Here is a 22,993-nt window from a genome sequence, read left to right as displayed (position 1 = left end):
TCTACTTTCATCTCATCCGTGATACATCTCTCTATCTCTTCCCTATGCACCGCTGGGATTTGTTCTACAGGTAGACAACCCGCAGCATCAGGTTTCACTAAAAGGGTGTTGAGGAAAAGGAATTTAATTACAGGACAAGTGCGTGGAATGGGATAATCCTGTCCACACACGCTACGAAAAGTGCTACCCAAGTAAGTAAGGAGTCAGTGAAATTAGCTGACACCGCGAGGTCCGATCAGACACTTGACCAGACATGATCTTGACCAGGACCTTGAAATATGCTTGCGTGATTAAGATGTTTCAGCCTTTTCCGACCTAAAACTAATTGCGTATAACTGACTTTTACAAATTACGGTCACTTTGCCCACTAGGTACAAACAGAAGCTTTGCAACGCCGGGTGGCCAAGCCCTGTAGATACGGAAAGGAGACAACAAGATCATCCTACCGCTCCACCATGCCTTAGCTCTCTTTCATTAATCACTGTCTGGCAGGGAGGACACCTAACGCTTATTTATTTGCACTCTTTCACTCGGAGGCTATTATAACAAACAACCCCATTGGCTTCTGGGAATATCTGTGCATGATTAATCAGAGACAGCCTGGAACATCAGGGTTAGAGATGAAGAGGGGAAAGAGAGAAAGAATGAAAGAAGCGACCATGGAAGGTTAGAGGACAGAGAAAAAAAAAACAGATGTGCAGGAAATAGGGGTGATGAGGAACAAAGGTTGTCTTTTGGTTGTCGTGGGCTCAAGTTGACAATATGGAAGCAAAGGGAAGTTTACCATTATAGGTTAAATTAAGAAAATAATAATAAAAAAATACATTATAAACATGCAAATTGCAAATTATAGAAAAATAAATAAATATACGTTTTAAATGTACAAGAAATGCGAACACAAAACTGAATGGGAAAAAAAAATATGAGAGGAAAAATACTACGGTAATTTTGCTGATAATTAAATTTCACCATGCAAAGGATGCTAATTATTTGAAATGTCTGATCTGCGTTCGATTTATAAATAATTAAACCATAAAGTGTGTCTATTATATGTGTACTTCAGCACCAATCAGGTTTTGATCAGTTTCTAGACCTCACACAGACAGAAGAGAAAGAAACCGTTATGAATGTCAAATTGAAAGATGAATTAACAATGAAAAAAAGAAGGAATTAATTGCATATGTAAAGCATAACTTAGAAAAAAAAATATTCGGGTGAAGACAGGAGGCAGTATAATCACCAAGGGACGTGAACATCCATCTATGCCATTTCCATCCCATTCCAAAGTGCAATAAATATGTCAATAGTCTTTATTGACTAATGATCATGTTGTCATAGACAGAAAGACGGATGCTTCCCTAACCATACAAGATGAGAACCATAAAGCTACCGGGTTTATAAGACTAATAACGTCATTCAAACGACTTCATATAGAGAAGATTATTACAGTCAGTGGTGACCTTCACACTGCAATATAATCATTACTATTGCAATGTGCATATGTGCTCTTAAACTGCAGGAATGCTATCAATCCATACCATGTGATGCATTCTCACAGGTTATAGTCTTGCTATGGACCATTAAGAAACCCATAGGTTATGGCAATAACCCAAAAGTATGTCCATTAATAACAGCCCTACACATACTCTTTTATGAGCGCCCTCTGGTGCTACTGCAGGAATTCAGGTTATTGGTACTAGCAACTTAATACTGAAAATAGAGAGAGATAGCGCTAATGGGATTCTCAGTTCTCTGCAACAGGCTCTCTCACATGCTGGGTCATGAACTGATTACAGGCTGTAATCCACTCCATTTCAGACAATCTACATTCAGACTAGCTTTCAACAAATAAAAACAGCAGATAAACTCCCTCTCTCTCTCATTTCCACTACCCCCCCCCCCCCCAACTTTACCACAAACTGCCTTAATGTGCTGTGAAAACAATTTTACATCCTCTAAAATCAACATTAATGCTAAAATGGATAAACTTTAACCCACTGAGATTAGTTTTACAGACCACTTGCCTGAACATTTCTATGGGCTAGGAACAGCAAGAAGTCAATGTATGGCTAGTTAACATGTAATGAACAATTTTGTCTGCCCGTTGACTCGAATGTAGGCTTACCTAGGATGCTATGAGCTAACACTAACTGGTTAGCTTACAAAAAAGCTAAGATTTATCTCCAATAAACAAGCGAACCAAACTTTTCCTGAAATGCTAACTATCATGGGAAGCAAACAACCCTTACGAAAATTAACTCTGGTTTAATTGGTTTAGCAACTATTATTATACTAAAAGGGTAGTAACCACGTTTTTTTTTTGGCTAATTGATTACTATTATATAACCACAGTTTTACCACAAATACCATGGTTAAACTATGGTTAGAGTAGCAAAGCCATGGTTAATTTGTGGTTACCATGGTTTAACTATAATATATTTATTTGTAGTAAAACCATGGTTCATTTTCGTAAGGGTAATCTGCCATGAAAACAATTGGGCATCCTTTAACTAACAAACATTACTATTCAAATAACCAAAATGGGGGAAACTGGTTCCGTTGGCCCCTTTTAGTAAAGTTTCATGAACAATTTGGTCCACCTGTTGAATCGTGTGTAGGCTAAGCTAACATTCTATGAGCAAGCACGGTTAGCTTACAAGAAATGAGCTAAGATTCAAATTGATTCAGCAGGTCGACCAAATTGTTAGAATGCTAACTGTCATGGGGCAGCAAAAAGCGTTAGCAAACAACCTGGAATCAAAACTGAGCACCCATGAGTAAAGATGGCATATTTCAATTTCCTCCACCAGCTGGGCAACCGCTATCGAGATTCACGTGAATGCTAACATATTCTCGACATCCTTGAGGTGACAGCATTATGCAGAGAGATTTAGGCTATAGCATCTCCTTCTTTGACAATAAAACTTTTCTTTATCGAATCAGTAGTATGTGTGTAATCAGTAGTGTATCTCAGGGATCTCATTAAGTAGTCGGGAATTTTGCTTGGGTTGCGGTAAAACATGCTACATGAATAAGTATGAACTGTGCACTTGGGTGGTATTGGGCTGGGAAATCAGGGGAAGGTTGAACACTAATTAGACAGAACGCTGTTTTCAACAAAAAAAAAATTATTCTGCTCAGACTCAAAGCTTAACCGGGTGGATTGTGATGGGATTGTGAGCTGCTGCTTTTGTACTCTCCAGTCACAACAGAGGATATTCGGGCTGGATGACCTCATGGGAATTTTCAACTTCAACCACATCTGCTGTCTGAAAAGACAATAGGTAATAAACCTTTAAATGTATATTCCATTCGGTCTGGTAACACAATTAATAACCCCGGTTGATCTGATCTGTATTCCACAAATCCGGGCAACCAGAGACCTCTTTAAAAGAGCCGCCGCTTCCCTCTTCTTCCTTATTTACTGTTTTCCCTTGTGAAATGGCTTTCAATTGTTATTTAGGGTTTGCTTTAATCAGCATTCTCAAGAAGTGCAAGCTTTGAGATGACTAATAAGGTGGCGACGGTGACTTGTCTATCACGCTTACTGTGCGAAGTACAGTGCTAAAGCAATTAAGAATCAATCCTTGTTACGCTTCCGCACCGTGGGAAGCTTGAAAGCAGCTTCAGACTCTATTATGTGCAGAGTGCTAGCACGTAATTCCAGACACCAAGTATTTTCAAACAATATACAAGAGATTAACCAGAATCCCAGTTCAAAAAAATACGTTTAAAGAACCCGAAGGCCTGCAAACATCACTTTGGCATATAAATACCCCCAGGCCATAAGGCACGTGGAATTTGACTGATTTGACAGCATTTATTTCCATAGTGTTGCAGCAAACATCAGCTCTCCTACAAACCCACGTCTATTGAGTCCATAGACATGAATCAGCAGATCCATGCCGTCTGGGGGGCTCGCTGATGCCTGCTTCTCTTCCTGTGGCGACTGTATGCGAGTGGGCAGGCTTGGCTTCCTGACACAGCAGTTTTCGAGCTTTTCCCTGAGCTGTCACAGACCCCCACTGTAAGCATGAAAAACACCAACTGTTTGCTGCTTATGTCCTTGTTTATTCGGGATAAAGGTTTAGGTGGGCGCTATTCTACGACCACTTTGCATAATTGTCCCCAAAACCGGTACATGTTGTCATGTTCTATATCTTCAGTATCAATACTTCAAATTTAATTTGAGCCCTTTAATACTAGATATGAATCTACCCTGGGTGATCCAATAAAAATACAGGATCTGTATGGGTTCCCTCAAACCACCTTTGGGCCCATCCAGGGATGCATACCGCATTGCAAATGCCAATGCACTATGTGTCACAATTGTAGAATATGCATAAATGTGTCTGGGACAACGTCGAAGGGTCAACTACTTGCGTAAAACAACCATTGTGCCAAAACAAAGTGACAAAAAGTGATGTACACTACCGTTAAAAAGTTTGGGGTCTGAAATATTTTTTTCATATATTCACTAAGGCTGAATTTATTTGATTTGATTTAAAATAAAATAAAAACAGTGAAATAGTATTACAATTTTAAATAAGTGTTTTCTATTTTAAAATGTTATTGATGTCAAAGCTGATTTTTCACTCCAGCCTTCAGTCACATGATCCTTCAGAAATCATTCTATCGTTTCTCGTTATTATTGTTGTTCTGCTTAATATTTTTGTGGAAACCGTGCTGACTTTTTTTCTTCTTCTTTGAACAATGTTTGAAAAAAAGCATTTAAAAAATAAATCTTTTGTAACATTATAAATGTATTTTCTGTCACTTTTGATCAGTTAAAGGCATCCTTGCAAATAATGACCCCGACCTTTTGAACAGTATAGTGCATCTCCACTTGCACCAAAACGTCATACGAGAAGCATGCTAATACCAGAAGTAAACACATTTTTCTCAGCTGGTGATCCGATCTTCCAAGACAGATGTCAATAGGTGTAAATGGGGTCCAGATGTCTTGCCATTGGTCAGTAAACTGAGGTTTGAATGCGGTTGTATCATGTGAGAACATTTTTATCCTGAGAAACAGATGTGCGTAAAGCTGTTCAAGCTTGTGATGATCTGATGAGGTTTAGTTATTTGGTTGTCTATTGCATAAAAATGAATCGCTGCACTACACTTCTAAACAGAGTGGGAACATACAGTTAACAGAAACGCATTTGTTTCAAGATTGTGACATATTAGAGAGAATCCATTGTGATGCTAAACCGCTGACAGTACATTTGTTTCACAAGTGCTTCAAAGGTGAGTCTGCCTCCTTTCAGACAAAACAAAGAAGCTTTAGTGTTCTTCGTGTTTTCTCGAAGGTGATAATCACCCCTGTGAGAACTGTTTGGGCTGAGAGACTCACAAAATGGGGGTTATTCACACAACCTGGGGGTGTGTAAAAAGCAGGAAGATCTGGGGAATAATGGAGAGAGTGGGTGGGAGACATTCAGAGGAGGTGGTCGCAGGTTACAGGGGACTGATTTTAAGTGGTGACATCTTGTAAAGATGTGGGGGGTGGACACAGGACAGAAGACACAGGACCACCGTCTTGACATCAACAGTGTGTGCACAGTATAAAAAAAACGCTAATTGTCGTATCATTATAATTTCAATGTTATTTTGTTGTAGATAAGTTACTGTTACTGATGTAATGCTTAAGAGTCTATGGTTGGATCATTGTCAATACAAGATATTGACCAACCATTTATGCACCTCTTGATGGAAATAGCATCACAACATTAATTTCCATCAAGAGGCATACATTTTTGGTCAAGATCTTGTATTGACAATGCAAGAGTTCAGCACTCTTTAGAGTCTCCTCCAGCACATCCCAAATACTTTCAGTGAATTTAAGGTCTGGACTCAGAGGTGCCAATTCATGTGTGAAAATGATTCTTCATGCTCCCTCCCAACCATTCTTTCACAATTTGAGCCGGATGAATCTTGACATTGTCATCTTGGAATATGGCCATGGTGTGTCTTCCTACATGATTGTTTAAGAAATGAAAAGCTACGCACTCCATCAATTAGGGTTATAAGAACTGTTGCCAAACACATAACATGTGCAATAATGATCCAATCATAGACTCTAACGCATTTGGCCAGGCAGTGTATAATGTTACTAATGCTTTGGAAATGGAAAGCTTCTTTTTTTACTATATACAAATAAATCTGAAGGCTAGCCTTGAATTGTATCAATATTTATTTCCTGTATGTGAATCACACAAAACCTGTCAAGAACATAATCAGGTGGTAATTATTCATCCCAAAATCGAATAAAATAATCATATTTTAGGGCATCATTTTGATGACACATAAGCCCGTCTCCTCGAGGAATTATCACCAATAAAAATAATAATAAAAACAAAACATAAAATCCAGAAACTTCTTTCATGATGCAAAAACCAGGCATCATTTTCTGGACGCAAAATATACCTATCCTTTGATTTTGATCTTCTTGTATGAATCCCTCTTACTAGAAAACTAAATGCAGTAGATTAATAAGGGAAAATGTGAATTATACAATAAAAATTGGGAATAATGGTGTTAAATAGTGTATACATAAAACCTTGGGGAGTTTGTGATCAGTCCCTTTAAAAACATCAATACTTCAGTCCAAAACCCCTGAGGACAGGAAGTGGGCTTGGCTTGAGCAGATCCCTGGGGCTGCTGGCCTAGAGTGATAGATCCATCAACACCTCCATCATCCACCCTCACCACCCAAAACCCACACACCAGAACATCTCACGGCCCACCACAGGCTCTTCACACCTGGACATTCCGCCTAGAGTGCCCCCCTCCTTCCCAGCCTCCACTTCTCGAGCACCAGCCTCAGCTGCTCCATGACCATCACACACACACACTTACAGACAAACACAAGCTTGACCGCGTGATTAGGAGTAGAGACCAGCAGCTGGAGGTTCACCCAGAGTAAATAAACGGTAAAACAACAAGGCATATCTCAACTCAGCACTGTCAACAAAACTGATCCTACTACAGCTAAAGTCAACGATAAAGGAGAATACACTACTTCTTTAAACAACAAATGGAGAAGCATTTGCTAAACCTGATTCATTTGAGAAATATCGAATTCATTGATTCTGTCAGACTCTTTTTAGATTGGGGTTAGTTTAGGGTCCAATTCTCACATTTAATAGTTGCTTATTAACATTCATATTGGTAGGATATTGGCTGTTTATTAGTACTTAGAAAGCACATATTTATTCTGCATGACCATATTCTACATCCCTTAATCCTACCCAATACCTAAACTGAACAACAACCCTACTAATTATTAATAAGCAGTAATTAGAAGTACATTAAGGCAAAAGTCATAGTTAATAGTGAGAATTGGACCCCAATCTAAAGTGTGACCCAATTATTTGATTCATTCGAGTCATCACTAAAAATAAAGACATGTAGAAGTATTTGCACAGCCCAGTTCATTTGAGAAACATTTCATTTCATTCACTGAATCAGTTGAAAAACGATTCATTGATTCATTTCATTAATCACTCAAATGTTTCGACAGAAGTTTTGTAGTGAAATAGTCATGCTTTGCAAACTGTTTCAACTGAATCATTAAAAATAACTTTTATGTTCTGCAAGATCCAAGAATCCTCAATTTAAGCCAGCACTTTTGACGGAAGTCGCAACTTTTAATCTCTAAAGACAAGTTTTTCTTACATGGTGACTTACTTCAGTTTCATGGTGCCGCTCCAATTACTTTCCTCCACAGTGCATGATTTTCTCTCCCTCCAGCTGGGAGTGTTGGTGTGGGGCATTAGTCCGAGTCTGCCCACCATGAGTGGATATATGTGTGGATTCACCTCACCGCCTACCTGCTCACTGCATCAGTGTTCTCAAAGAAACTGCACGTGTGAGTGTCCGCCACTATCAGCTTTGACTGAAGTGCTCCTGTTTCCCGGCTCCCGTCACTCAGCTGCGCAGCAGGGCCCGGCTCCGCTCCAGGGCCCCGACCACTCAGCATTAATCTGTTTTCCCAATTTGTCCTTGTCAGGGATTAGTGCTGTCACTCAAAAACAGCCATCCACATGGATCATTTGCCTGTTTCTTTCTCCTCTGCTGTTCTCCTCTGTGTACTTTCTCTATCTCTCCATCTCTCTGCCCCTCCTGGATCTCTTTCTCGCTGTAATCCTCCACTGTGATGGGTGGCCTACGGAGCCGACTTTATCAGCTTTAGCCGAGAGCGGTTTTGACCGTGTAAGAACTCTCAACAAACCCTCTCTTCTCTTTCACTCACCTCTCTACTCCACAGACAACCATCCCCCATGTCACCATCCCAATAGCTCCATTAGAGCCCCGCCCCCTTGTCCCACCCATCAGAAGGCCACTGTCCACATTAGCATTGACACAGCATGTGGCTGGAAAGGTGAATGGCATCCCCCTGTTTACAACTCTCGGGATGCTTTATCATTATTGCCCCACTACAGCAGGAGAAGGAAGCAAATCGTCTGAACAATGAGATTAAACTGATGCATTTATGTACCTAATTGACTTTAAATTGGAGCGCACAGTGAGAACTCAAATTTAGGGGCAATGCTAGTCATAAAGGGTTACCCAAAGGGGTACCAAAATGCATCAACTGACCTTTCATTACAAGAGGAATAAATGTTAAATATCTACTAGCTTATGCGCAGTTAGCCACTCATGAAAGGTCCCTTTAAAGCTTTGTAGTTTATACATATGCAAATCAAATATACAGGCAAAATGGTAGATATTTGAAGGTGTGTACAGTAGTTTAGTGCTAATTTAAAAAAGTTTTACAAGAAGATTCATCTGAATGGTGTACGCTCACATGAGATGAAGACTGTACTCATAATAGTTTTCTATATAATAGTGTTTTAATTGTGTATGGTGTGGGAACACCCTCAATGCATTTTGCCATGTTGAAATCACATGACCCACTTGTAGAGAATGCTAATGCTAACTAAAGAATGGCTCTTTAACAGGAAGTATTTGTAGATTACAAGGTCGTAACCATGTCTTGAACATTTGGGGGACCAAAGTTTGGTCTTTGTATTTAAAGTTATTATTTAATTAAATTAAAGAATGAAAAGGGATTTAAGGGAATAAAGAAGAACTAAGAACGGTAAAACAAGTTATAGGTTAAATTATAGTCTAAATTGTTGCAAATGTATCCATTTAAACACTAACACAAATAATATTTTATTTAAAAATATACACACATTCACTCTTGTTAATATGTCTTGTATGTCAAAAGTGTAAAAAAAAAAAAGGTTTCTTGTTTTTCTCGTCACGGAATTTTCTCATCCAGTTATGAATGACATCATTTAAATGATTGTATATTTTCAATTCAAAATGGCGAAATTACATTTAAAAAGTTGAGTAGCTTGCATCACTGTTCCCAGTTTTTAAATATTACATGTTAAGCTCTGTTAAGACTGTAAAAAATATGGACGTAGTGTCCGTGACGTCCCCCATAGGATTCTGTGGCATAAAGTAGGGACGAGCTGGCCGTTGCCATCTTGGCAGCGCGTCATCGCGCGTCACTCCTGGATAATAGAAAATGGGCAAAAAGGCGGGACTTGGGCGGAGCTGAAGTGACGCGATGACTAACAGACAGCAGATAAACGGCTACCCACCTGTCACTCGAAGTGGCCACGGCCTTAATTATGCAGAACTTTAATGCTTTATATAATGTAAACGAATGAGTTATAAAAAAAATTCACCCCCGTCACAGTTGTCATGAAGGGCAAAATTAGCTGTATAGACCAAATCCACAATTTGTACCAGGCTGTAAACATGTTTTATTCTGCTGTAAAGTTGGCCATTTTAACATGGGGCTCAATGAGATTCTGCTCCCTTCTGGAGCCTGTCTCTAGTGGCCAGTCGAAGAATTTCAGTTTATGTCACTTCCGTTTTGGCTTCAAGAGAAACTGCGGGAGATTGCTGCTTGGTTTAGCTACTTATATCTCACCACGCATGCATTCTTTCACTGTAAAAACTAAAAGTGTCGTGTTGGAATTCACTCTCATCTTAATACTAAGCACCGCCTTCTTTGATCTGATTGGCCATCAATTTGACTTTGACGAGTGCTGTTAGACCGCTGAGGCAGACCAGCCAAAAATGTAAAATTTTAAACTACAAATACATAAATGACATGATGTTATACTTCAGGCAGCCTGTTACTAAATAATAATACTTTTAAATGTTAAAATGTACTATCTATTCTATTTGGAACAACTGTGAACTTTTACCTATAGGAAAGCAATTCAGTTGTGGCACACGAATGACTGTCATTTCATAGTTCATGTGGGCTAATGCCTCCCATCCTTTTATCTTCAACTGGCAATTATGTTTATTCGAGGCACAGCATAAACATCCCATAAATTAACGCTGCTTTGTCTCTATGGTTACTCCCTAAGACCAGCGCAACAAAGCACTTTGACTACTCAACTCGTCTGGTGAAAGTCTGGATTGTTGTCCAAGTAATTACCGTGGAATGTTTACTTCAATCATAGTCATTACTGTTGAAGCTCACCTGGACGGGCAACTGAAAATGAGTGCTAGGCCGTAAAAAATGTTTAACTGTGTGTTGTGTTCAATGCCGCTGCAAGTCCACATACCGTCAAACAGCTGTGCCTCTTACATGCTGACCTGCATACATGCATGTACAAACATATACCCTCCTTTTACACACCTTGAAATTGCAACCCTAAACTCGGACTGGGTGGTCAGCTAATGAGTTGTGTCAGCGCTTTAAAAGGAATGAATTTTAGCACAACTTCAGCGTCACACAAATTAATGTCGCATCATATGTAGACAGTGAAATCAGCACTGCTTACAATAACAGGAACAGTCTTGTCATGTCACAATACACCACTGACTTCCAGTGTAGACACAGTGTAACAGGGACTGTTAGACTATTAGCATGCTAAAGCACAGCATGCTACAACCCTCCGAGGAGAGCTTTTGTCACAAATTTGCAATCTTCAACAATACATTTCTTACATCTTGTCTTCCATATTGATGACGCTGAGAAACACGCTAACACAGGCTCAAAGACGGCATCTGTGTGATTATTGTAAATATTGTGTTCCATGCTATATGTAAGTGATCGCTAATAAAACGAACTAAATTAATAAAATCAAAAGATTTTTGTGTCTATACCTGGTGTTATTTCTTACATTCCAGAAGGAACAAACAAATTCAGTGCTAAATGTAGCAGCTAAAGGTTTAGCTTATATTACCATGTACAAGCAAAAAACTCCTGTTTGATTGGTTGTGAAGAAAATCACTTCTGATTAGTCAACAACATGCTGCTGTAGGTTGTTAAACACATCCATCATAAAACAGTTGTCAAACATTAAATGTTTAGCTGCTTATATCTTACCACGCACGGTAAAAACTAAAAGCGTCGCACTGGAATTCAAACTCATCTTCAGTGAAAATTAAGCCCCGCCTTCTTTAATCTGATTGGCCATCATTTTGACATTGATGAGCGCTGTTAGACAATTTGGCCATTTCCAATTATTGGGGTGGGACTTGTCTATGATGTTTATGCCACTGGTAGATAATAAGAATGTAAATCTATTTTGAAATTATGCTATATTTCAGGCAGTGTGTGTATAAATAATACAATTTTGAAAAGTTAAAATGTACTATCTATTCTATTTGGAACAAGTGTGAACTAGTGCCTATATAGGAAAGCAATGTAAAGCAAAATCATGTTTGATTGGTTGTGAAGAAAATCACTTCTGATTAGTCAACAACATTCTGCAGAATTTTTTTTTTGATTTTCCCCAGAGTGTGTTATTAGCAGCCATGCTCAATACAATGTCCATATTGCCAAGAACTACTAATGATTCAAGGCTTCTGTAACTCCGCGTTCAAAGAACCTTTCAGTTAGACCACTAACCTAAAGCTTCTGTGAAAGGTTTGTATTTGGCACCTTCCCATTTACAACCCAAGACACACACACACACACACACACACACACACACACACACACACACACACACACACACACACACACACACACACACACACACACACACACACACACACACACACACACACACACACACACACACACACACACACACACACACACACACACACACACACACACACACACACACACACACACACACACACACACACACACACACTCTCACACACACACACACACACACACACACACAATATCTTTTAGCATTCATTGTACATTTTATACCCACAAGGAAAGTCGCTCTGATCTCTAGACGGACAAATCTCTCAACCTCATTTTCTTTCTCTTTGTCTCATCCTCTTTGGAGTCAATAGAGCATGTGGCCGTCTAAAATAGTCATATCCTTGTAATCAGTTCTACCCCAACTCCCACCTAGCAAAAGCTCAGATGATTCACTCACATGACCCTGCACACAATGCTCAGCACCGTTTCATCTCGTGGAGCACTGAGTTGGAATAGCCAAACAGACCATGCTGTTGAGTGTGACAGGGCATCCTAAAGCTTTGGGAAGCTCTTTGGGCCTTGTGTCTGTATTCATTACAGGAGCCAGCTAGTATGTCAATACACTAATCATATGCTCCGTCACTCTGGAGCAAATGCCGAGAATGGGGGTTAGGGAAAAGTCAACTTCTCAGCCATGCATCCGCTTCTATTTTCTCGATAGATACTCGCTAATATTTTCCGTATGAATAAAAGAAAGTTAAATCCCCTTACCACAGCCAAAGATGCCTTACATAAGGACTGTGGCAGTAGCATGGTTCAACAATAGCACCACATCTAATATCATGGTACTTACCGCCTTTTTCATAGATCAATGTATTTAAATGGTACTTCAATAGACAATGGTACCATGTCCGTTTCTAAGGCAATCCCACAATCGAGGTTTTGGAGATGAAAGGTGAGATGCTGATATTGTATCAAATAGATAGGATCATAACACCGAATGGATGACTGGAAACAGATTGACTTTGTCCCCCGTCGCTCTCCTCTCCGCTGTGCAACTCTAATTGCACTCTAATTAACATTTCCCTTACAAGAAGATCCAGCCTCCTGCTTGTTGTACAAGCAGGTTAAAGGCCCAGCACACACTAGAGGAATAACTGCAGGTCTGGATGTTCCACTTCCAGCTCCTAATTTATTGTAGAAGTTTGATAATGACTCCTTTAGAGGATGCCCTTCATTAATTTTTTGGCATGCCTGAAAGCAAGGTGCTGCTCTGGCATTTCTTATTCTGCAAACTCCGATCAGATCAAACATCTTTGAGGGGAAAGGTGTCTGAAAGTCGTAATACATTTCTAGGTGGAGCAAGACATCAAAATAGTAATGGTCTTGTCATTTTTTATAGAAAACTAACATTGATGCAAACTTATGTCAGTCTGAATCTAGTCAAAGTCTCTCAAATCACGCAACAGATTGAGAATATTGAGAATTACAAATTTGTCTATGCCTTATACAGTCCCTGATCTAGTGCAGTTATAAAAAATGTCTGTTTTTGGTTACTAATTTAATGACGGTTAGAAAATTAATGGCTGTTATTAACAACGTACAGTACGTCCTAGTCTTGGAACCAGTATTCCAGACTCTAGGGTGTCCAAAAATGATAACTGACCTCATTCCTAATCATAAAAATAAAATTCTTGGCAACAAGAGGTGAAACAAGAGGTGGTACCTAACATAATTTCCTACTTCTTCTGTTCATCCACCCAGGAGTTTAAATTAAGAGGCCAAAACAAATCTATTTTCTCCCTCTCTTCCTCATCTTTCTCTTTATGTGACGCAACAGCCTCCCTGCTATCCGCTTCCTTTGTGATCAACTCCAAAGAAAACAGACAAGCGATTATTAATCAGACTGCAAAAATTAACCTCGTCCTACATGGGGTCACATCTGTCTGTTGTCTCAGAATGACCTGGAAGTGCTCGGGCAGGTGGCAGCATCCCAAGCAGATTGAAAAACTCGGCAGCCGTCATTCTCCACAAAGGGAGAGGCCCTTGATCACTCTTTAATGTCCCATGCTTTCACTTGGCTTGAGAAATATGTCAAATGTGTTTTTCAGGAGCATTCCAGAAGCATTCCTGTCACCACTCCTTTCCACATACCAGTGGAATTGAAAACGGACTAGAATGCATGTTCCTAAAATCATGCCATCATTTAATTTAAGCTTTTCTCTATTCAAAGAAACTTTAAGTACACATAGGGACAATCCTCCAAGAGCAACCTATCTCAAAAAAGCAGCCTGTCTATAGCTTCTATGCCTCAATATACTACATTACACCAAGTCCAAAATATATAACCTTGACATTCAATTCTGAAGGTGAAGATCCAGAAGTATCTAGTTAAAGGAACACTATGTAACTGTTGGCCCCCTGGCAGTTAAAATCAAAACTACATGCCTTTTAAGAAAGGTTGTGCTTTGGCTCTGCGTGGCTGTGCGAATGAATATGACCCTTCACAATAGATAATGCTTTACAATGAACTCTGTTAGAGAGCTACATATGGCATTTTAATTGTTTAATAAAATATCTTACTCGCCTGTTGAGTAATAAAAACGCCATCTCCGATTTCAAATCCCTTTGCTCTTGCCATCTCCAAAAAGCAAAGCCAATGTTGATTCTTGTTTCATTATGAGCTCTGTCGTATTCTCTTTTTGCCAGCAGACTCTCTTCTGTTCTGGATTTTTTTAAATGGGTGATTCCTCAGAGGTTCAAGATTTAGCTGCTTCACATCAACATTTCTCGCTTGTTGTGACAACTAACCTATGCCACTCCCACACCATACATGCGTCAAAGTAGCCTGAGAAACTTTTCTCTATTTATTGATATGACAAGACACGCACAGGCGAGTGACATATGTATGCAATGTCCCGCAAGAAACATCCCGTTAGGTCTAAACACTTATAATAGGCTTACCATAGTGAGTCAGGGTAACTCAAAAAGTCAGTGTAAAGCCCTGTTTCCACCCAAGTCCCACCCCTGAAAGTTCCTGAACTTTAAAAAAGTAAAGGGGGAAATCTTTACCCGGAACTTTATTTAGACCCCGATTCCTGCAGTTGAAACACACAGAGTACCATCCCAAAGTCCCTAGTTCCTGGAGAAAGTTCCCGCGGTGGAAACGTGGCTTGAGTCAAAAACATTTCGGAAGAAGAACTGATGTATTGACTCATTTTAAATTAAATTAAATTTTGCTAATTTTGAACAAAAACGTTGCATAGTGTACCTTTAATAACAATGCAGTGTAGGGCTGCACAATATTGGGAAAAAAAGAAAAGAAAAAAAAATTGATTCTCCAATATATATTGCGATATTAAAACGATTTCAGCAAGTGATTTGAATAGCTCTATTTGTAAAGAATTAATTATTCTAGGATAAGTGGGGTGATTTTGTAGGAGAGTGCATCTGCATAAAAAATAATAAATAAATTACAAGCATAGATAAATACAAAAAAATTAAATAAGTAGTGCTTTATGTTTTTCAGGTAAATCTAATTGTATTTAGGTACAGACATTGAATAATCAAACATAAAATAACACTGTACAGTTTTCACTGTAAAAAATTTATATAATTAATTAATAAAATATTTATTTTTAAAGCTACAAAAGTGATTTTCTCTTTCTCTTTTGTTGTTTGATTAACATTGGTGGTGACACAAACAGCTGTGGATATAATAGGCTGCTGTCACTTTAAGATGAATACACGTATCCAATATAATGATACACATCCGCTTTAATAACCGCTATTTCTTTGTCCATTCTTTACAACACATAACCGACTGTGTTTACGAGGATACTCACGAGAAGGACATTTTGACTTTACTTTGCGTGCATGTGTCCATTTAAGCTCAAAAGGTTTGAACTGATAGGACTTGAAAACACATGCAAATGATAAACTTTCAGTCTATGATGGTTAAACTTTGCTATTAATTTCCGTACTGGAACTACGATCCCTATACTTGACATTGCACATCTTGACATGTGAATATCGTGGATGCGCACATCGCAATATCGATGCTAAAACAATATACCGTGCAGCCCTAATGCATTGCTGTATATGGATGTTTGAGGGGCCATTTAGTGATAAATGTGTTAGGGTAAATGTGTTTTCTTACCTGATGAAGAAGGATGCCGCAGCTGAAGTGGGATGGTCGGAGGAAGAGGGCACAGCCTGGCCAACCTGAACCGGACTTCTCTGTCTGGAGGGAGTTAAGGACACTCTGGAGATGGTGGTGTCTGAAGACCATTCGCTCTGCTCTGTCTGACCCACGAGGCCTTGTGACTGGGGTGGGAAGAAGCAGGATAGGTGACGTTTAAAACATTGAAACTCAATAATGGAACACTAAATTACCCTCATACACAGTTCCAAGAATCCTACGCCTAGGCTACGGTGGATCACACCTTCTAGAAGAAACAGACAGCAAGTCCTTACAAGGAGCAAGAGGCAGTTCCCTTACAAATTATGTTTCAAAGGTCACATATAAAAACGAGGTGGTAACAATTACTCGCATGTGTTTATTATAAAGTACATAATTAGCTACCAGGGAGGAACATTCATCCCTGTACTGAAGGTATGAATAGGGTTTCAATGGGTAGAGATTAGACATGCTCACAGGAAACGTGAAATCCTTAGCAAGAACCAAAACAAGATGCAGAGGTTGTCAATCCAGACATGAGTCCACCAGGTCTCTCATGGCCCGAGGCAATATAGGCGCATCTTCCTCTGCACTCGAGAAAGAGGCCAAGAAACTAGTCTTCTGTCAGTGTCTCCAATGGTTTCCACACAAAAGCTCAGCGAAGGGATAGCAAAAGTTCTAGGAATCAACTATACCTTCTACATTCATTTGAAATGCTGTTACATAATTCTTGCATGGAGTCTGTGAGGAATTGCTTTTTCTCAGATAAGGAACAGGAACAGAGTTTCTCTGAGCTCTTTTGCAGGCTGTTAAATATCCCAGCACTGGAAACCATTCATTCAGGGACGTTTTCATTATTTTACCAAAGTCAGCCTTTGTCTCCGAGGCCTGTGAGTAACTAAGTAGCTTAAACCCACAATCAATATGATCTGTCAAGTGCTTGTTTTGAAAGTAGGCAGTGTGCTAAAAGGCTTCAGGTAAGGTTGGGCAATTTCCCAGAGACTATGGTGAGTTAAACACATTGAGCAATAGACAACCATGGCTTTAGCATGGCATGTCTTCTACCTTGTGGTGGTTGTGCATAATGGCTGGATTTGTGTTTGCTCTCGATTCATGTCTGGCAACTAAAATAACATCATTAACAATCTTTTCATGAAGCATATGCCATCCAGTGCGTGATGTGTCAACAGAACTCTGACAGGAGAACTATTTATATACCTAGGATGACATACGAGCTTCATAAATCACAAAGCTTCGGGCACATGGAAGGATTACTCACATGAGACGGAGTACTACAAGTAGCATCCATTTTGAGATGTTTCCAGTCTGCACTTTGGTGAACTGTGACATTTGGCTGAATAATTACTGTTACATAAGCTTCAACTTATTTGAGGGTTGGGGGATTGCAAACAAATTTGTTTGGTTTGAGTTGTTTATGTCTGTTTATTCAGATGCCTAAGTATTGCGTTTACGTCTTTAATTTGCTTTCTGTTTATGGCTGGAATCAATAGTTGTTATGTCTGTCAGTTCGGTTGTAGAACTGGCCAATGTGTGTTCATGTGGACATGACTTAAACGAAATTCTCTGTGAATGTCTACACTCAAGTACACAATAGTTGTTCCTGCCACTTTTTATGCGAGCTGTTTTACAGTGTCCAGGTTTTTATGTCTGCAAAGGGCTCAGATGAACTTGGCACCCATGCATTCACAGGCACAAAAAAAAACACCATGCTGGATCTGTGACATGACAAAGTCATATCACAACGCATGGCATTCCGATTTCAGATGAGCCGTGATAAATCAAAACAGCGTCACACTGACAGCGAATGGTGTCTATCTGGACAGAATGGTAATCCCCACGTACAGATAAAGAAGAAACGAGTGTCAGGTTTCACATCAACAGGATGTTTAAGGGGCTACACAGTTGGAGCGAGACCGAATTTGGGACACACAAACACAGACATTAGACACACATTCACACACACATTGAAGCAGCTGTCAAAAAAAAAACCACTATGGGTTTTTGAGGACTTAAGCCCTCCAGTCAAGCTGTTTTCATGAGTGTCAGACACAGAGCACGAGGTGCGCACGCTGTATCCCCAGGTCGGGTCATTAAAGTACAGCTGCAGAGAGCTCCCAGCATTCGATAAAATCAGGTATTCTCTTTATGCTACACCCTACACCCTGTAAACACCCCACCAGAGTCCAGAAAATCCAGCTATTCACATCTCCTCCTGAATCTCTGTGTCTTTCCCTTCGCTTTTGAAAAGGAGCAGCATAATCTCTCTCTTTCTTTCTCTCTCTCTCTCTCTGTTTTGACATGATCCTATTTTTGTACTGTTGAGAAAAATAATAACCAAATTGGGTTTTGTATATACTAATAGTTTATTTATATTGGGCTGTTGTTATAGGAAATCCTTACAAGAACAATGTGTACTTGCTAATTTTGTAATAGGACAAGCTAAATGAGCAATTCTGAAATCTCATCAGGACAAATGAGATGAAAAATCTGGTGGCTTTATTTAAATCTTTAGTGGAAGCACGAGTGGTTATAGAATACACATTAATAATGTTCTTTTCTTTAAATGGCGATGGGGTGTTAAGGATACACTGGTTACAGTGAGTGAGTTTGGAGGGTTGGTTTTTAATTGGTAATGTAATTTATTTATTGAGTGTTTTTACATTGGATATGTAGGAATACAATATAATATACTTATTTGGTGGTCATGTGAATGTGATTTAAATATGTGTTAATGTCTTTTTTTAATTATGTATAATAAAGGGTCTGTCAAAAGTCAAAAAGTCTCCCCCCCCCCCACCCCCCCCCTCTCTCTCTCTCTCTCTCTCTCTCTCTCTCTCTCTCTCTCTCTCTCTCTATCCCCTTCTTTCTCCAGCTCAGAGGGAAGTAGATCACAGTCTGTTCATGCTGCTTAAGGATTCCTGTTTTGGGGCTCCCAGTAGACCAGTAGGTCATTCCAGCCCATATAAAGCCCACGTGGAAAATCCCACCTCGATATGCTCTAATAATTTTATCTGCCAGCTTGAGTAAAGAGCAATAAAGCTGACAGTAACATGCTCTCAAGACTCTTTATAAAGGTGCTACTCGTCAGATGATATATTTTTATCATAGAATGCGCCTAGCTTCACTGTGCTCATTGCAATGCATTCTGGAAATCCTCACTGAAAATGATTATTGCGATACTGTCTTAAAATTTGGCCAAAACAAGCTTAAGAGGAATCAAGATTAAGCTGTCGCTTTTGGTGCAGACTTCATGTCGGAAGTGCGGCTATGATGTGTAAAAACATGAAAATTATATACACTTTCTTAAGTGTGTGTCTGAATGTGTTTTTATACTCCTATATAAACAAATATTATGATGGAAGCACACTGGTATTATCAGATGGTAATATCATGGTACTTGAATATTGTAATCACTTGTTACCATGATACATATCCATGCATCATGGTTTTTATCAAGGTAATCCAAAGGACCTAAATGGAATGCAATGGTTTTAACATATACTATATTGCCAAAAGTATAGGGACACCCCTCCAAATCATTGAATTCAGGAGTTACAATCACTTCCATGGCCACATGTGTATAAAATCAAGCACCTAGGCATGCAGACGCTTCTACAAACATTTGTGAAAGAATGGGTCGCTCTCAGGAGCTCAGTGAATTCAAGCTTGGTACCGTGATAGGTTGCCACCTGTGCAATAAGTCCATTTGTGAAATTACCTCACTACTAAAAACGGTTGTAACGATATACTGCTATGGAGGTATACCACGGTATACACACACATGATTATCATACCGTGTACATTTGCTTATCTACGGTATTGGGGGGGGGGGGGGGGGGGGGGTTAATCAGACAAAGTCCTGCGCATAGCAACTTTCCACATTACTAGACTCTCAACTTGCTCCACGTTCAGTCTGAAACAGAGGCTGTTATCTCTAATTTCTATCTATATTTTAAAAGTTAACTTGAAATTTGCAGAGCGGGAATGCTTTGGATATTGAAGAAAAAAAAACGAGTGGTTGTCCTCAAAGACAGATATCCTGAAAAGGAGGAAACATATAAAACATGTTTACCTATATTTGAGGACACATCCCTCCGTGCACATGTATGTCCTGTTTATAACTTAAGGTTAAGGCTTTATGATTTCTGTGATGCAGAGTAAATCCCGGAATCCAGTCATGACAATGGAATTTACAGTATAACGCATATGTCTCCTAAAACGACCGCGATTTGAAGGATTGATGAATAAATTGAACACAGAGCTGTCAAATCACGACACGGTCTAGTGTCTGTGAATATTAAAGCGCAAAAAAACTGCTTTATAAATATAATCTGTTTGTTTTGCGTGTCTCTCTCTGTGAATGAGCGGCGCTGGCTTCATGTACTACATACTTAAGTACGCGCAATGCTCATAGAGTTTCACTGCATCTGCCGTCTCACTATACAAGGAAATGAAGACAAACATCTCCAGACCTGCTCTGAGAGAACGCTTAATAATCATTTAATTCTTTTATTTGAGAAAAAATACTGTCAAATACACCAAGAAACTCAAAGCTCTTCACCTCAACCCGTCAAAATAAAAGTTAACGCAAAGAAATTGACAGAAATTATGATTGTACAATAGAATGTACTTCTCAAAAAAATTAATAATAATAATCATCAACAGCCGCTACTACAATTTATTTGAAACATTGTTTAAGGAATATATATTTTCCGCCCATATTTTAATTTAAGAAATCTCTTTTGTGCAGCCAAAACATAAAAAGATAAAAGTTATTTTCATTTGATTACAATTTTAAAACATTATTTAAATTGTTAAAGTTTTAAGCATTCATTTCATTACCACCATTTTTTGATAGTATATTTGTATTAAATCAGTACAGAATAGAAGAATACAGTCAATCAAGAATTTCAGAATTTTAATAAATTATTAATAAATATAAGTTGTTAAACTAATCTATAACAAATTATTAAATGTAATTTGATCAATGAAATTTGAAGAAACAAAACAAACAAATGCTTTCAAGAATTTGTTCAACCAAATAAAACCCCACTGTTTTGATTGCTTAATATCGTATACTATGAAACCATGATATTTTCTGAGAAGACTATCCTACCGTGAAAATCTCATACTGTTACAACCCTACTACTAAATATTCCACGGTCAACTGTTAATTGTATTATAATGTCAGTGGAAGCAATTGGGAACAACAGCAACTGTGCGCAGAAGTCACCAACTTTCTGCAGAATCAATAGCTACAGACCTCCACACTTCGTGTGGCCTTCAGATTCACGAGTTCACACTTACATCAAATTAAATAGAGTAAATATTATGCGTATTTGGCGTGCTGTCCGGGGGAGGGCTCCGGGCTTGGAATTTTGCCCGAACCCAGAGTACCCCCCCGTGATGGAAATAGTCTAGAACTAGACTACATATATTAATTTGATGTCTTATGTGAGTTTAATTAAGTGAGGAGAAGGGGTGGTGGAGGGATGCTAAGAAACTGTCAACGACAGGAAGGTAAATCGGCAGTCTATATACACCTCCTATCGTTGATTTTTTAATGAGCTCCTCTTGTGTTCAATTAGGTTTAATTATCTGGGTCTGCTCCACTTAACAGTTTTAATTTCCTGAATGTGTTCCTCCCGAAATTTGTTTATAAAACATCAATTAGCTCAAGAACAGTGCGTAGAGAGCTTCATGGAATGGGTTTCCATGGCCAGGCAGCTGCATCCAAGCCTTACATCACCAAGTGCAATGCAAAGCGTCAGATGAAGTGGTGTAAAGCACACCGCCACTGGACTCTAGAGCAGTGGAGACGTGTTCTCTGGAGTGACGAATCATGCTTTTCTGTCTGGCAATCCGATGGACGAGTCTGGGTTTACCGGTTGCCAGGAGAACGGTACTTGCCTGACTGCATTGTGCCAAGTGTAAAGTTTTGTGGAGGGGGGATTATGGTGTGGGGGTTGTTTTTCAGGGGTTGAGCTTGGCCCCTCAGTTCCAGTGAAAGGAACTCTGAATGCTTCAGCATACCAAGACATTTTGGACAATTCCATGCTCCCAACTTTGTGGGAACAGTTTGGGGATGCCCCCTTCCTGTTCCAACATGACTGCGCACCAGTGCACAAAGCAAAGTCCATGAAGACATTGATGAGTGAGTTTGGTGTGGAGGAACTTGACTGGCCTGCACAGAGTTCTCACCTCAACCTGATAGAACACCTTTTGGGATGAATTAGGCCTTCTTGTCCAACATCAGTGCCTGACCTCACAAATTGTTCCCAGAAACACACTCCTAAACCTTGTGGGAAGCCTTCCCAAAAGAGTTGAAGCTGTTATAGCTGCAAAGGGTGGGCCAACTCCATATTAAACCCTACGGATTAAGAATGGGATGCCATTAAAGTTCATGTGCATGTAAAGGCCTGCCTTTGCGTCCAAAAACTTTTGACAATATAGTGTAGTAAGTGCTGTCTGTTTAAGCATTTCAGGCGTGTGTTTGAATCTAAACTTGACAGCTGTCAACTTCTTCATCTCGTGTTGATGGTGAATGCCCTGATTCCGCATCAAAGTACTCCTTGCCATTTGATGTTTTACGTCTTGCTTTTCAGGAACTCTCACCTGCTTCAAAAGTAGTGATGTATCTTCACCCACTAGCACAGACCTAAAAATCTACTTCACAGAACACAAGGGCCCTCCAAATACTTCCTGTCAGACTCAGTGCATCTCAATGGCTTTGTCTCCTCCTCTTTCCTCCTGCCGCTTGTCATTCCTCCCCACAGAAATCAGATGAGTTAAAGCTCTTTGCTCAAGGCTCTGCAGAAGTCCCAGTGCACTGCATGTATTATTGTCAGCCCTCCAATCTA

General features: G+C 39.4%; 1 protein-coding gene across 1 annotated transcript in view; it reads right to left on the bottom strand.

The window, feature by feature from the left end:
- kif26ab (kinesin family member 26Ab) overlaps positions 1 to 22,993 on the bottom strand; it is a 115,291-nt gene that overhangs the window by 39,055 nt on the left and 53,243 nt on the right. Inside the window, exon 4 of the mRNA XM_079832914.1 lies at positions 16,092 to 16,258. Coding sequence (XP_079689040.1) covers positions 16,092 to 16,258 — 167 coding nt within the window. The remainder of the gene's footprint in view (positions 1 to 16,091; positions 16,259 to 22,993) is intronic.

Source organism: Gobio gobio, assembly GCF_949357685.1.
Source record: "Gobio gobio genome assembly, chromosome: 13".
Lineage (NCBI taxonomy): Eukaryota > Metazoa > Chordata > Actinopteri > Cypriniformes > Gobionidae > Gobio > Gobio gobio.
Note: the sequence above shows the minus strand (reverse complement) of the source record. Positions and strands in the feature narration are given on the sequence as shown.